Source organism: Sprattus sprattus, assembly GCF_963457725.1.
Source record: "Sprattus sprattus genome assembly, chromosome: 18".
NCBI lineage: Eukaryota > Metazoa > Chordata > Actinopteri > Clupeiformes > Clupeidae > Sprattus > Sprattus sprattus.
Genome location: NC_137916.1, coordinates 11,650,147 through 11,663,985, shown reverse-complemented (window position 1 = coordinate 11,663,985; position 13,839 = coordinate 11,650,147). Strand labels below are relative to the sequence as shown.

At 45.5% G+C, this 13,839-nt stretch overlaps 1 protein-coding gene across 1 annotated transcript in view; it reads left to right on the top strand.

Annotated features, from left to right (window-relative positions):
- Positions 1–2,225: 2,225 nt before the first annotated feature.
- Positions 2,226–13,839, top strand: part of grin2ba (glutamate receptor, ionotropic, N-methyl D-aspartate 2B-a) — a gene marked incomplete at both ends in the record, with an annotated part of 73,600 nt that continues 61,986 nt past the window's right edge. Inside the window, one exon of the mRNA XM_080856609.1 lies at positions 2,226–2,252. Within this exon, the coding sequence (XP_080712735.1) occupies positions 2,226–2,252 (27 nt within the window). The remainder of the gene's footprint in view (positions 2,253–13,839) is intronic.

Below are 13,839 nucleotides of genomic sequence, written 5' to 3'. Positions count from 1 at the left end.
GACCTAATCAGAAAGGAACGATTGGAAATCCACCTCGGAGATCAATGATAGCCATAAAGACTTTCAGCAACAAGACCTGTCTTTTAAATTAATTTTTGTAATTACCACCATGCAATAAGCTTGTCCTCTTAATAATGTACTAATTTTGGAAACCCAAAGGGATTATCTGGTCTGAGACGTCCCCATTGTCTGCTGCCTGACTCGTAGCAACAGCTCCCTGACCTCTCCGCAGAGGCAGAGGTGGTGGCAACCAGAGCTACGCTTACCAGTCGTCCCTCCCCCACCATCCCCCCTCAATACTCCCCAACCCCCCCTTCCCCAAGCCACCGTGAGCCCTGCTCGTTCTGCTCCATCACACTCACCCCAAGACCGTGGACCCCTAAAATCTAATAGAGTCAGTGTGTAAAAAGAGGAGAGTTCATCCCTCTCTCCTGTCCTCTGCTTGACATGCTGGAGAGCTCAGGGGGTCCGGCCCTGACATTTACAGATGCTCGTTTAGTAGACACTCTTAGCTCCCTCTCCTCTTGACTTGCATTTGTGCGATGTACACTGTGATGGTCTAGGGGTTTGGGAGGTGTTGGAGAGGAACAATATTGAGCATAGCATTACAGGCAAAGAGGATTTCTAGTTGCCAGTGGGGAACGGCATTGTGACCCTCATCTGGTTACAAGTACAAATGATCCACATCTTGTTTTGGACTGTCTGACCCTCACATCCACAATCTTTGATTCAACAAACCCCATACAGACAAAATTCTGACTTCAGAGTATGGCCTATTTTGGGGGAAATAGCAGACTAGGTATATGTGTGTGAGAGAGTGAATGCAGTGATGGGTCAAGGTGCAAGACATGATTTATAGTGTTAATTTTCCAAGGGCCAACATTTCATTTGCCTCAAATATGATCCTATAGCATGCATTATTATATTGCCTGGGCACTGGGCATCCACTCCAAATAATTGCAACACAGGTTACAGCATACATTCTAATCTAAGGAAATTCCTTGTGTACTTGTGTAAGATGTTTTCTGAGAAACTGTTATTGAAAGGTTATTGAACTATTAAATATGGAATTTGTTATCTGTTGATGACTGGAATCTGTTGCACCAAATAAATAGTTAAATATTAATCAGAGTATTTAATTTATCATGTATTTACCTAAAGGATGGCCTTCAACAACCCTTTGCTGACTGGATACATTTGCATAATCTCAGTCTGCACATACAAATGTACAGGTCTGAGATATGCATGTGCATAATTAGTGTTGCTCAAATGTATTCATGAAACTCCCACTGAATGGGTTCTGTGAAGTCTGTGTTGGGGGGAGGGATTAGAGAGAGAAATGTGTAAATTCGAGTTAAGAAAACATCAGTAATCGGGCAGCCTGGAGAAATGTTTCCCATCACTGATTTCTGCCATTCCTTTTATTGTAGCACAGGGCGTATGTAGGGGCAGGCAGAACATTAATTAAGATGGAGATTAAGTGATCTAAACATGCAGACCTGTACTTACATACTAACTAATGGTAGATGGCAAATGAAAAACAATTCGGTGTCTGTTGTTAAAGTTTCTTAATACTACAGACTGGAATGATATTTGTTCTCATCATAGCTTCAACTGAGGTGGGCCCTTGTCTTTCAGGCTGTTTGAAACTAACGCCATTAGTGTTACATTATTTCTCTTTTCCAGACTCACGTCTACGAGGCGATTGAATATATAAAGGGAGGCTCCAGATTATTCACTCTGCAAAAAAGAACATCTGAAACACCGAAACCGGCACGTGCATTTCTCAATCACTGGAGACTCAACGGCTGAGCTACTTGCTTTCCCTCAGCAACTGTAAGAGACAACAAAGCGTTATTGAAAAATGTTTTACTTCTTGTAATACATAAAGGAAACAAATTATCAATATGTATGGGTATGTAAAGTTATCAGAACATATTGTCTTTCTTCTAACCTCTTCTTGAAATACTATTTTTAGTACTTCATTTTCAATAGAATTGAATCACTGTTTAACCTTCTCAACATAGCCTATATCTCCTGAAATGCAGAATAATGTTTAAAGCCTGGCTTTTCTGTGAAGTACATGGTCTTATCTTTGCTTTCTCTCCTTGCCATTTTCCATTTTCTCTCCTTGTGCGATTTGGACAGTTCACCCTCTGTCTGAGGCTATGAGAGGAAGAGCGGCATCCCAGGCCACACCACCATGCTAGCTCTGAGAGGCAAGGATGAGATTTTGGCTGGCAATACACAAGGTAAGAGTGGAAACATTAGCCCTCTCTCACTTTTGCCTCTACCACCGAATACTCTGAGCCAAATGTTGTCTTTAAATCTAATCAACCTTTCAAATCCCCTCACACTTACTGAGGGTATACTCTGTGAGTGTATGTGTGTGTGTGTGTGTGTGTGTGTGTGTGTGTGTGTGTGTGTGTGTGTGTGTGTGTGTGTGTGTTTGTGTCTGTGTGTTTGTGTCTGTGTGAATATAGATTTACTTACTTTATTTAAAAATAATTGAGCAAAAGAAGGCTCTGGTGATGGAAAGTGGCTGGAAAGTTCAAACCTTGATGGAGTCAGGGGAGTGGAAGAGCGGTTGGGCCTTCCTTCTCCAGCGGATACAGGGATTGGACCGTGGTGCTTTGGTGCTATGGTGGGAGTACCCCGGTGTGTTGGCCATGAGATGTGGTTTGGTTTCAGAGGGGCTGACCTGCTGCGATCAATTGCATGTCAAGGGGTGTGAGCACATGGTGCTATCGACTATTGGCTTAATTTGCATGGCTTTAGGAATATTGATCAAGCCATTACAGGATTTGTTAGATAGGATTCTGTGGCCAAAGCATGTCTGCGGTTGCAAGTTGTATATACGGCTCGTGTACACGTACAGTATAGGGCACGTGTGCACGTGTGCTCCTGACATGATGATTAGCATTAAGGATTGCTCTAGATGTCTTTCTCATCAGGCAGCACAGCTACTGGAGGATATGGAGGCCATGAAACATGGAGATGTCAGCTGCGCTCATAAAGGTCCATAGGCGTCCATGATCACAGCACACATGTCAACTTTATCATTGCAGCTCCTCATTCTCCGCAACCCCTTTCAATTCCAGCTCCTCACTGAGACTCTATCTGTCTTCTCCTTCCTCCTCCACTCTTTCTCCTTTTGACTTTGAGCATTCGCTATCGCCCCTCTTTCCCTGTTCTTTTATCGCCCCTTTTTTATCCATCTCTTTCTTCTCTCCATGCACCGTTAATCAGGCAGCACCCTGCTTAAGGGACTGGAGTACGATGACAGGTTGTGCGTATGGGGGGGACAGTTTGCCGAGGAGCTTGTGATTAGGGAGCCGTGGAGAGAGAGCTGGGGCTACACAGGCGCGTGGCTGCCAAACCACGGATGCTGCTGTCGCTATCTGGTGCAGCTGCCTCCGTCGCCACGGCGACCGGACCTACCATCGCCACACAAACCAGCACCACGGCTGCCATCTCTTTAACGACCGGTACTTGCTTAATAGCTACTCTGTGGCAACCTTTACTGCTGCCACTTTCTCAGGCAATGCAGTAACTGCTGCCTCATCCTCCTGGCTCCTGCTACGTCGGCAGATTCTGTTGGTATTATGAAGACCACTATGACTATTACTCTTATGCGTCCACAGTCGTATTCAGTGACTTTAATACTCCACCATCCCACTCCCTTATCTCCCCATTCTCCTCTCCTTTCCCGCTCTCTCTCAATGTTAATGTTTTTTCATATGAGCAGTCTTTTGAGTCCGGAATTCAATTATAGCCTCAGTGTTCTTTAATGGAGAAAGCTTAGGGCCAGAACAATGTAAAGGCCTATTAGAATAAGAGCTCATTGATCCTTTTAAGTCCTTATCAGCAGCTCATTTATTCAAATCACATACGGCAGTCCTCTTGCCTCTCCATAGTCCATCACATCACTCGGTATGTATCAAGCACTCAGCTGTGGGGCCTGTCTGTCTATTGTCTCTGATGCGTGGAGCGAGGGAAGGGGTCTGGGAAGAAGAAGTGACGGAAAGAGTTTGAAAATGCTTTATGGCTTTGGTGATTACAGCTGGGTGATGACTAACAAACACCAAACTTTTCTTGCTCTCACAGTGTAAAAATAACATTTTTGAGATAAGAGGGGCTGCATATTGCTTATAATACAAACGCGCACACACACACACACACACACACACACACACACACACACAAATGGATTTCTTATTAAGAAAATGATTTAAAAAATAAAAATGCCATATAGCACAGTATACCTCACTCAAGTTTCCTGTATCTGATAAGCTGCGCGGCTGGCCCCTGAAATTAGCTAGTCTGCATGGTCTCTCTCTTTGGTGAACCGTTTTTTCTTCTCCTTGTAGGATTTTCAATAATTGACACTGTTCTTTTATGTCTTTGTTTAAGTGTGGTGGAATAAGAACGAACAGCCAGAGAACGAGAGCGCGTCAGAGAGAGGCAGGGGAGAGATTTCCTTTGAATGTGTAATTATAAAAGGCAGACAAATGGATAGATGGAGTAAGAGAGAGGGAGAGAGAGAGGAACAGAGAGAGGCAGTGTCCTGTAGATGTATGTAGATAGGGCTAGCAAGAGTGCAATTATGCATGCCTCTGAGGTTGGAGGAAGGGGAGGGGGGGTCAATAGATAGGAAGGGAGTGGAGACAAGGATAGCTGTTACTAAGGTCATGTTTAATAGTTTGCATATGGGCATGTTTCCTGATGGTTTTATGACGCTCATTTTCGGGGTGAAAGCAAAACAAATATAACCCATCACACACTTCCCTGTGGTGAAAAGACAGCCCATGGAAACAGGAGGCACATGACATAATGCCTCATCATTGAGTTTCAAAATAAAAATAGATGCTGTATTTCAGGGGTACTTATTTAACCCATGGGTTATTTTTAAATGAATAGCCCCAAGGTCAAAAAATGAGAGAAAGCACAGTGTATTTGTTGGATGGTGCTAATTGGACGACACTAGAATTTCTCAGAGCTGAATTCCATTTGTTTCCCATTTGCTTGATATAGGCCTATTTTCTGCACAAGCGATTGACTGGTTTGCAAACTGAAATCAATGTGCCATCATCACCCTGTGCTTGCATTCTGTTCCCTTCCATGAGGTGTGATTGGAGCACTCCTCACCTGGAGTCCCAGTCGTTAACAGCATGTTGCATTTTCATCATTTACGGTGGTGGCATCTGGTACCTGCAGGCTCGTCTGCATGTGCTGCTGTGCAGAGGCGACAATGACATTGAGTTCCAAGGGAAGAGTGGCTGAACAGTTATAGAGTAGCAAATATCTTGCTCTCTCTCTTTCTCTCTTTCTCTCTCTCTCTCTCTCTCTCTCTTTCTTTCTCTGTCTCCATCTCTGTATCTCTCTCACTTACCCTCTTTCACTCTCTCTCTGTCTTTCTCTGTCTATTTTCCTTCTTTGACTTAGTCAGCACCTTGTGCAGACAGAGTTGAAAGGTCGTTCATTTATCTCTTGTTAGTCTAATTGTCTGTCTTAGCTAGTCCCCTTAACATCTCTGGTAATTAGAAACCTTGCACTGGTGCTTAATTGGTCAGCTCTGAATGAGGAAAGAAAGCTGCGGGTTATGGTCAAGCAGACAAGAGAGGGTCTTTGTGTCTGTATGTTTGTGTTTGTTGGAGCTGTGCCGAGCTGTGCCACACACTCGAGAGAGGGCAAAGAGCACTAGCAGTGTGAGATTTTGACTGGAAGTGAAAGCAGCAACTTAGAGCTGTGTTGTTGTGTTGGAGCCGCTCGAGTCGTGAAGCCCATTTATAATTGAGGAGCGCCGAAAACCCCCACATGTGCAGCGGCTGAGGTGGCACTCCCACAGATTAATTCACGCAGATTTACTCAAACCGGCGCTTTATGAGGAAACACTGTCTCCGCTGTCATTTCCCATTAAGACACAACCCCTACTTAACTGCTACGCAAACCGAGTTTCAAACCCCAGGTTGAACATGTGTAATGTTCTCAGTATTAGATTTTTTTTTTCGTTATTAAACTCCGAAATGCTTAGCTCTGCTGGGGGACCTGTGCTGTAAATGTGCTTGGTGTTATGTAATCTCGCTTATCCGCGCTTAGCCACCGAGACAAAGTTTGCTGTATGATAACACAGCGTAGGTAAAAGTGGTCAGTCCATACGCGACTCGCGGTATGTGTGCTTTTCTGTCGCATAAGGCTGAATTCCATTACTGCTGTACTCGAACCTCAAAAGGCCTATGCGAAGAGACATTAGAGAGGGTTCTGAAATATCAAAACATTAAAAAAGAACAGGACCAGTCAGGAGTTGACAAGCTCCGCATCTACTAAGTGACCGTCTGGCTTTTTGAGCACTAGGCCTTCTCACTGGCACTAAAATATCACCGCTAACGTTTGGCTGCTCCCTGTGTCCCCACCACCTCCCCACCTCTTTCCCACCCCAGAGCAGCGAGATGACTTGACTGCACAGAATTTTCTCTATTCGATTTACATTTTTCTAGAGGGAGGGGATTGATTGGTGCGGCATTTCAGTGGAGGAACAATGGCCCTCCAGGCAGGCCGGGTCTGCGCTATTGTGGGGAGTCCGGTGTCCTGCCCCATGGGAGAGCCACACGCAGCCTGTCACAAGCTCTGATCTGTGGCAGCCGGGCCACTCGGACAGCCGTGGGTGTGGGCCGCCAACGCTGCTGCTGCTGACACAGACATATATTTATTTACCTCTGAGGAATAGCACTGAGGCAGAGGCCTGGAAAACACAGGGAGAAGGAGGGAGGGAAGGAGGGAGGGAGAGTAGTCTGTAACTAGTCTGCGGTGTATCCACAGCACCAAGCTATTGCGACTCTTTAAGACTAAGAATACAGAAATGGAAACTCATTCAATCCAGGCCAAGCTGTTTCTTGCGGATTTACATTACAAGAAATATGTCAGATTTTATTGTGCCGTTTTCCCATGGCGGTGGGATCTGCCGACTTGAAACAGTTAATGAAACAGTGGGGTATTTTGACGGTTGGAAGCAGTTACTTAATGTAGTGCATGTTGTCAGTCAGATTTACATGCTGACCCTTGGTCTGTCTCTCCATTCGTTTTCTAATTGATTTCCTGAAGACAAACAGGTCTAGTTAGTTCAAACAGTAATGAGTCTGCTTTAAGGAGCGCTGGGGACGGAGGTGGGGAGCTCACTAGGCCATCCGTTATTTATGGAGCAGAGCAGCAAAGACCTATGTGTGCACTGTGGATGTCACCTCCCTCAGATTAATGGACACAGATTTATTCCTGCCACAGCGTGATAGGGAACACAACTGTCCCTGCTGTCGTTTCATATTTAGACAACAACCACTGCTGAACTGCCAGGCAACTTTTTCCAGCCTAAGTCGGAGTCGGTAGTTTTCTAGTGTTTCATTAAGGCTCTGCCTCACGTCTCAGAACTGCTCTGCTTTAGTGTGGAGTTAGTCAAAAAGTAGTTTTTCAGAGCTAGTTTTATTTTTTTCAAAACATGCTCCAAAAAGCCGAACTTGGCTGTGTGTGTATATGTGTTTGTCTGTGTGTGTGTGTTTGTCTCAAGTGCGGTATTTGAGCTGCATTTCCAGCACAATGAGCCCTTGTGTGGAAGAGATGTCCCACATTCGGCCAAAAAAACAGAGGCCCACATAACGGCACAGGAAACACACTCGCATCCAGCGCCGTATTTCGGCATGTAGGACGGGGGCCTTGAAATAGAAATGGGAGTCAGCCAGTGAATGGATCCGCCTGCCTGCCTGCCTGCCTGCCTGCCTGCCTGCCTGCCTGCCTGCCTGCCTGCCTGCCTGCCTGCCTGCTTTCCCTTTTTGTACGACAAGAGTCACCCTTTGGAGGCCACAAGTGCTCTCTGAAGATGGCCGGTGTGAAGAGCGCTGGGTTGCGCTGGTTTGTTTCGTCCATGTTCAAGTTGGTGGTGCCTGTGAACAGCTTGCTAATTAATTAACTATGACTAGGGGATGGGGGGTAAGGGGGGCAAAGAGGGGAGCAAAGTGTGATGGAGGGGGGATAGCAAAAGAGATGGGAGAGGGGTAGAATGAGTGCTGGAGGTACTGTGTTTGGGGGTGGGGCACACAGGCCATAAATAAGGCCCTCAGAGGATTACCAGTGGTGAATCAAGCTACTGAAAAAGCTACCAAAAAAAAAAACCCTCCACCTCTTGAGAAGACGAGACAATTAGGACAGACTCAGAGTGAGGCCGGCCCTAACGATGTGCTTGTTACAAGTGCTGCGTTTGCGCATGTGTGTGTGTGTGTGTGTCTTGCTCCACGCACACACACATGCAGCCAGGGGAAAAAAATCAAAGGCAGCCTTATGTAGGCCTTCAGGAAGTCTTGTAGATTGCAAGTAGTAAGGGAATGCGCCCAAGAGAGGAAGAGGGAGAGGGTGAAAGAGAGGGAGAAAGAGAGAGGGGGAGAGAGAGGGACATATATAGAGAGGGACGGAGCGCCCTGAGAGCTTTGCTTAGTTTCCCGGTGACAACCACTCGCGCACAAAAACACGCTTCCTTCTGGAACGGTGCTGAGAAACCTGTGTCACTGCCACTGTCACCAGACGTTCTGCTCTGAATGGAAGATGGCCCTCTTTGGCATTCAGCCGCGGTGCGCTCAGCTGCTTGCCAGGCACCCCGGCGGCTCAGTGCCTCCTGTTCAGCCCTCCCCCTCGTCAGACGGGCGTCTCCAGCAGCCGGCTGGAGGTGTGCACAGGCTACAGTGCAGCTGTTGCCCACCACACTCAAGCCAGGGGCTGGATTCGGACCAGGACCAGGGTCAGCGCCAGCACAAGGCCCGTCTCCCGAGGGCTGTGGGGAAACTGTCCAGCACCTTTCATGTTGTTTGCCGATTTGGCAGCTGCTATGAGGTTGAAAAGTGGTCATCTTGATGCCCCAAGGCTAGCATGAAGTACTGACTGCTTTGACTGGCCATGACTGGCATGTGTGTGTGTGTGTGTGTGTGTGTGTGTGTGTGTGTGTGTGTGGGTGTGTGTGGGTGTGTGTGTGTGCTCCTTATGAATTTGTGCCTTGTATGTGTGTGCGTTGTAGAGATTTGATTATGTACATGTGTCTGTGTTGGTGTGTAACTATGTGTGTTTGCGCACATCTATCTTCCCACCTGCTGTTTAGATGTGTGTGTATTGGTGCGTATGCTTGTGACACCATGCATTCTACGCTTCTTGGCTGGGTGTTTATCCAGGATGTGAAAAAGTGCAGTCTGGTTGTCTCAGTGTGTGTGCTTGTTTCTCAGAGTGTGTAAGGATGTGTAATAGCACAGTACTTGGCTCTTGCTCTGCATCATGAACCTGTGCCAAAGCCTAAAGAATCAATCAGAGAGAGTGACAGAGTGGAGAAGAAACCGGGAGAAGGAAACAAACACACAGACACAGACATGCACACAGACACAAACGCACACACAAACATACACACACACACACACACACAAATGTAAACCCTCATATCCACACACACATACACACCAACACAAAACAATAGCATTGTTCTGCCAGACTAGATAATTAAAAAAAGAAGAACATCTAATGAAGAGCCTTGGGACAAACACACGTTTACTCCTTCATTTACCTCTTGGTTCCTATGAGTCAGGTTTTTATTTGTGTTAATGATGATCTCAGTTTCCTGCTACTGCTGGAGCAGCCTCTATCTGTGCCTCTGCCTCTACCTCTACCTCTGCCTCTGTTTCTGCCTCTCTCTGTCTCTGCTTCTGTCTTGGTCTCTGTCTCTGTCTCTCTCCGTCTTTGCCTCTGTCTCTGTCTCTGCCTCAATCGCTGTCTCTGTCGTTGCCTCTATCTCTGCCTCTGTCTCTGCCTCTGCCTCTGCCTCTGTCTCTGTCTCTGCCTCTGCCTCTGCCTCTGTCTGTCTCTGTCTCTGTCTCTGTCTCTGTCTCTGCCTGTGTGTTTTGTGTGTTTCTTGCTCTTCTGGTCCATCTGTGCATCATGCTTTTTAATCAAACTGATGCCCAGTTTTTTTTCTTTCTCTCCATCTCTCCCTCTACACCTCTCTTCCACCTCTCCTTTCTTCCATACGTGTTCCTTTCTCTCTTCCTCCTTTCCTTCTGCATTCCTCCATCCTCTACCCTCCTGTCGACATCTCTTCCCCTTTCTCTCTTGCACACACTGGCACACTCGCTCTCTTTGGCATTTTTTAATTAAAATCTGTGCGTATCGGGGGATTTCAGTGGGGCTGTGATTTAAATGGGAGAGTGACACAACTTCAACATTACTGTCAGGCCAAAGCAAATTCCATCAGGTCTGGAGAAAATGTGCTGCGCAGGCCATTTCCTGCATACTCCTGCGTTTATATTCTTACGTGCGCTCTCACTTGCATTGATATTAGGAGTCTGTATGGAATTGAATTTCCCCTCGTATATATTGAAACAAAACTGCGGAAGCTGTCAAGACAGTAGGTGCTACCTGGCCTCTAGAAACAAAGCCTTCTCCATCTGTAGTGTTATGATGGGCGGAGAAGAATGCACCCCTGGCACCCCAACGCTCTATCCCACCTCCCCAGACTCATTACTTAGTGCTGGATGGGGGTCTAGTCCTCATCAATCAGGACGTTACCACCGGCACCGAGGCTGGTTTTTAATTAAAACTGTGAATCAGTCTGGCCCATGTTATGAATTGAACTCCACTTTGACTGAATAAAACATCATGGCCGTCCTGCAAATTTGTCTCTCCCGTCAGCGGCCCGGGTCTGATGATGTTGTAAAAGAGCATAAAAGTGTGCGGTAGGAGGAGGAGGAGGCAGGGAAGGCAGAACGGCTTAGGGGAGGTTCAAGACAGCTCGGCACGACTGGATCTGGGCCACAGTCAGACCCCCCTGTAAATCTGCTGAGGTCAGGCAGGGTACTGGAAATGTCTGAAAACAGTAGTAAAACATTTGATTCGCTCAGACACTCTAGAAATACTCACAATAATGTGCTCAATTTGAATTAATAATTCATTTAGTTTGATTGAATGCGCTCTGTTAGTCTGTTTCACATAAATTAAAGTTGAGCAGTCATGCCGGTTGGGCCGTGCTTCACCTTTGTGATTGCTGTGTTCGTGAGAGTGTTATTGATGTGTACACATGTACAAGCTGTCCAATCATATTAGAACTGTCTGCATGTCAACTTCCTGTTCTAGGGTCAGAGCTCTCCATGAAAGCACTGTGAAGCACACAATGGCATTGCATTACAGCTCCAGTGAAAAATATATACTCTTAAGAATCTGCAGACTTTTGCCTCAGTGATCTCAGCCCATTCGGTTAAACACTATCTCACATAAAACAAATAGGAGATTTAGCTCATCTCCCAGACAACGTTTTTCTCTTATTTCACAGTTTTCCAGGCTGTAGTAGATAAAGAAATGAAAAAAAAAAAATGCCACAGAAGCAAAAGTGGAATCCATGAATATATTTATACGTTCAATGGTGTTTCTTAAAGGCTGCTTTTAAAACTACCAGCAGGCTGAAACCTGACAACATGTCTTCATGGGCCCAGCTTTATTCCTAATTCATGGCCTTTTTGGTGTCCATGTCTGGCTCTGACACAGACCCGGGGAGAGAAGGGGTGAGTGTACCAGAGGAGACGAGGCCCTGAGAGGCACATACTGCTCTGCTCTCTCTCTCTATTTCTCCTCCTCTCTCTCTTTTCCCCTCCTAGCTCTCTATTTCCCCTCCTTTCTCTCTATTTCTCCTGATCTCTCTTTCTATTTCTCCTGCTCTCTCTCTCTTTTTCTCCTCCTCTCTCTCTCTATTTCCCCTCCTAGCTCTCTATTTCTCCTCCTCTCTCTCTATTTCTCCTGCTCTCTCTCGCTATCTCTCTATTTCTCCTTCTCTGTCTCTTTTTCTCCTCTCTCTCTATTTCTCCTCTTCTCTATTTCTCCTGCTCTCTCTCTATTTCTCCTCCCCACTCTCTATTTCTCCTGCTCTCTCTCTCTGTTTCTCCTGCTCTGTCTCTTTTTTTCTCATCCTCTCTCTCTATTTCTCCTCATCTCTCTTTATTTCTCCTGCTCTCTCCCTCCCTCCTCTCTATATCACTGTGTTTGACTCACAGACCTGAAACCGTAGCTGAATCATGATGCGCCCAGCACACGCAGGCTGGCGAATGATAAGGGCCTCTTAATTGGAGTTGTTGCTGCGACTCACTCCATTGATCGCAATGCAAATTAAGTCCCCCCCCTCTGTGACTCCCAAGGAGAAATGAACTTCGGCAGCAGAGTTGCTTGCACTGCATGGAGAGGAAAATACAGAAAAGAGCAAAAGGGAGGAAAGCTTTTGTGTGAATATGTATTTCAGGAGGGCTCTGTTTTCTGCCAGGGAGGCTCGTGTGCTTGGAACAGCAAAAATAGGTTAATCAATTTGTCAATCATAAAAAGGATGACCTTGAAATTTCTCCAGTTTTTTCTTCATAGACGTCAACGTGGTTTGATTGTAATGAAATTGAGTTAACGTTTGATGCAGCTGAATGAAAGGCAAAGCGCTCTGCTGATTTGGTCTGACAGAATGCACAGGAAGTAACTGTCAGAGTTTTGGGTTGCAGAAGAGGAAGTGTGTTTATTGCCAATTCAATTCAATTCAATTCAATTCAATTCAATTCAATTCAATTCAATTCAATTCAATTCAATTCAATTCAATTCAATTCAATTCAATTCAATTCAATTCAATTCAATTCAATTCAATTCAATTCAATTCAATTCAATTCAATTCAATTCAATTCAATTCAATTCAGTTGTTGTCCTTAACACAATATGCAGGCACACTGTGGTGCAGCTGGCAACTGAGCAACTTCACTCCTGATGCGCGATGATATTACTAACTACTCTATTTAAAGAATCCAGTAACGGGACAGGACAAATAAATAAAACACATTACATATTTGCATTCTGCTGTTATTTACCTAACCAAAGATTTTAGCAGCTTTTTTGCATTTTACACGTACATTTGAAATTTGACAAAACCCATAATGGAATAGACAATTGTAACACAAATAAGTGAACAGTCGCTGTGCCGGTGGTGAAAACATTATGCTGAGGAGGTTTATGAGGAGTCTGTCTAGTTCAATTGTTAATTCTATACATTCAAATGTAATTTTTGTCTTGCATGCTCTCATCAAAGTTTGAGCGTCGGGTTATATGGCTGCATCATTTAACCTCATCTAACACCAGAGTGCTGCTTTGTCACCTGATCAATATTGTGGGGCTGTCACATATTGTACTGTAGATGGCAGAGTTATAGAGGAGCTTGCCGTGCTGGAGGAGGAGGAGGAGAAGGAGGAGGAAGAGCAGAACTATAGGCTCACGTCATGGTTGTCGATGCGAGGCGCTGAGCTCTAGCACGCTGTCGCTGCAGAGTCTGGCGAGCTGAGAGGAGGGTGGGATTAAACACGGAGCATCCACTGGGACGAGCTCCCAGGTGTCGTTAGCGCTGTGGGAAGCCCTGTCATTGGCTGAGCTGGAGAGGGATTGAGGAAGATAGACGTGCTGGTCCTATGCCTGCTGTAAAATAGTGTTGACCTTGCAGAAAAAAGGGTGAAAAAATAAATACGGTGCTTAAAGAGATCACAAGATTTCAGACAAGTGCTGCACAAAGGCCCTAAGTGCTTTCTCTAGTGTTATCTATTCTGTTATAAATGGAACATGCAGCCTTTTGTTTTAGTGTTGCCGTCGGCGTTGTGTTACGATCGTAACTAAAAGGTTGTAAAATTTCATGTGAAAACACTTACTCTGTCCTAAAAACAGGAATATTTAGGATACCATGCGTCAGTGAAGCTATGCATTTATGTGTTCTAATCTGTCACCTTTGTGTACATTTCTGCTTGGCTGTTAGGTGAGTAG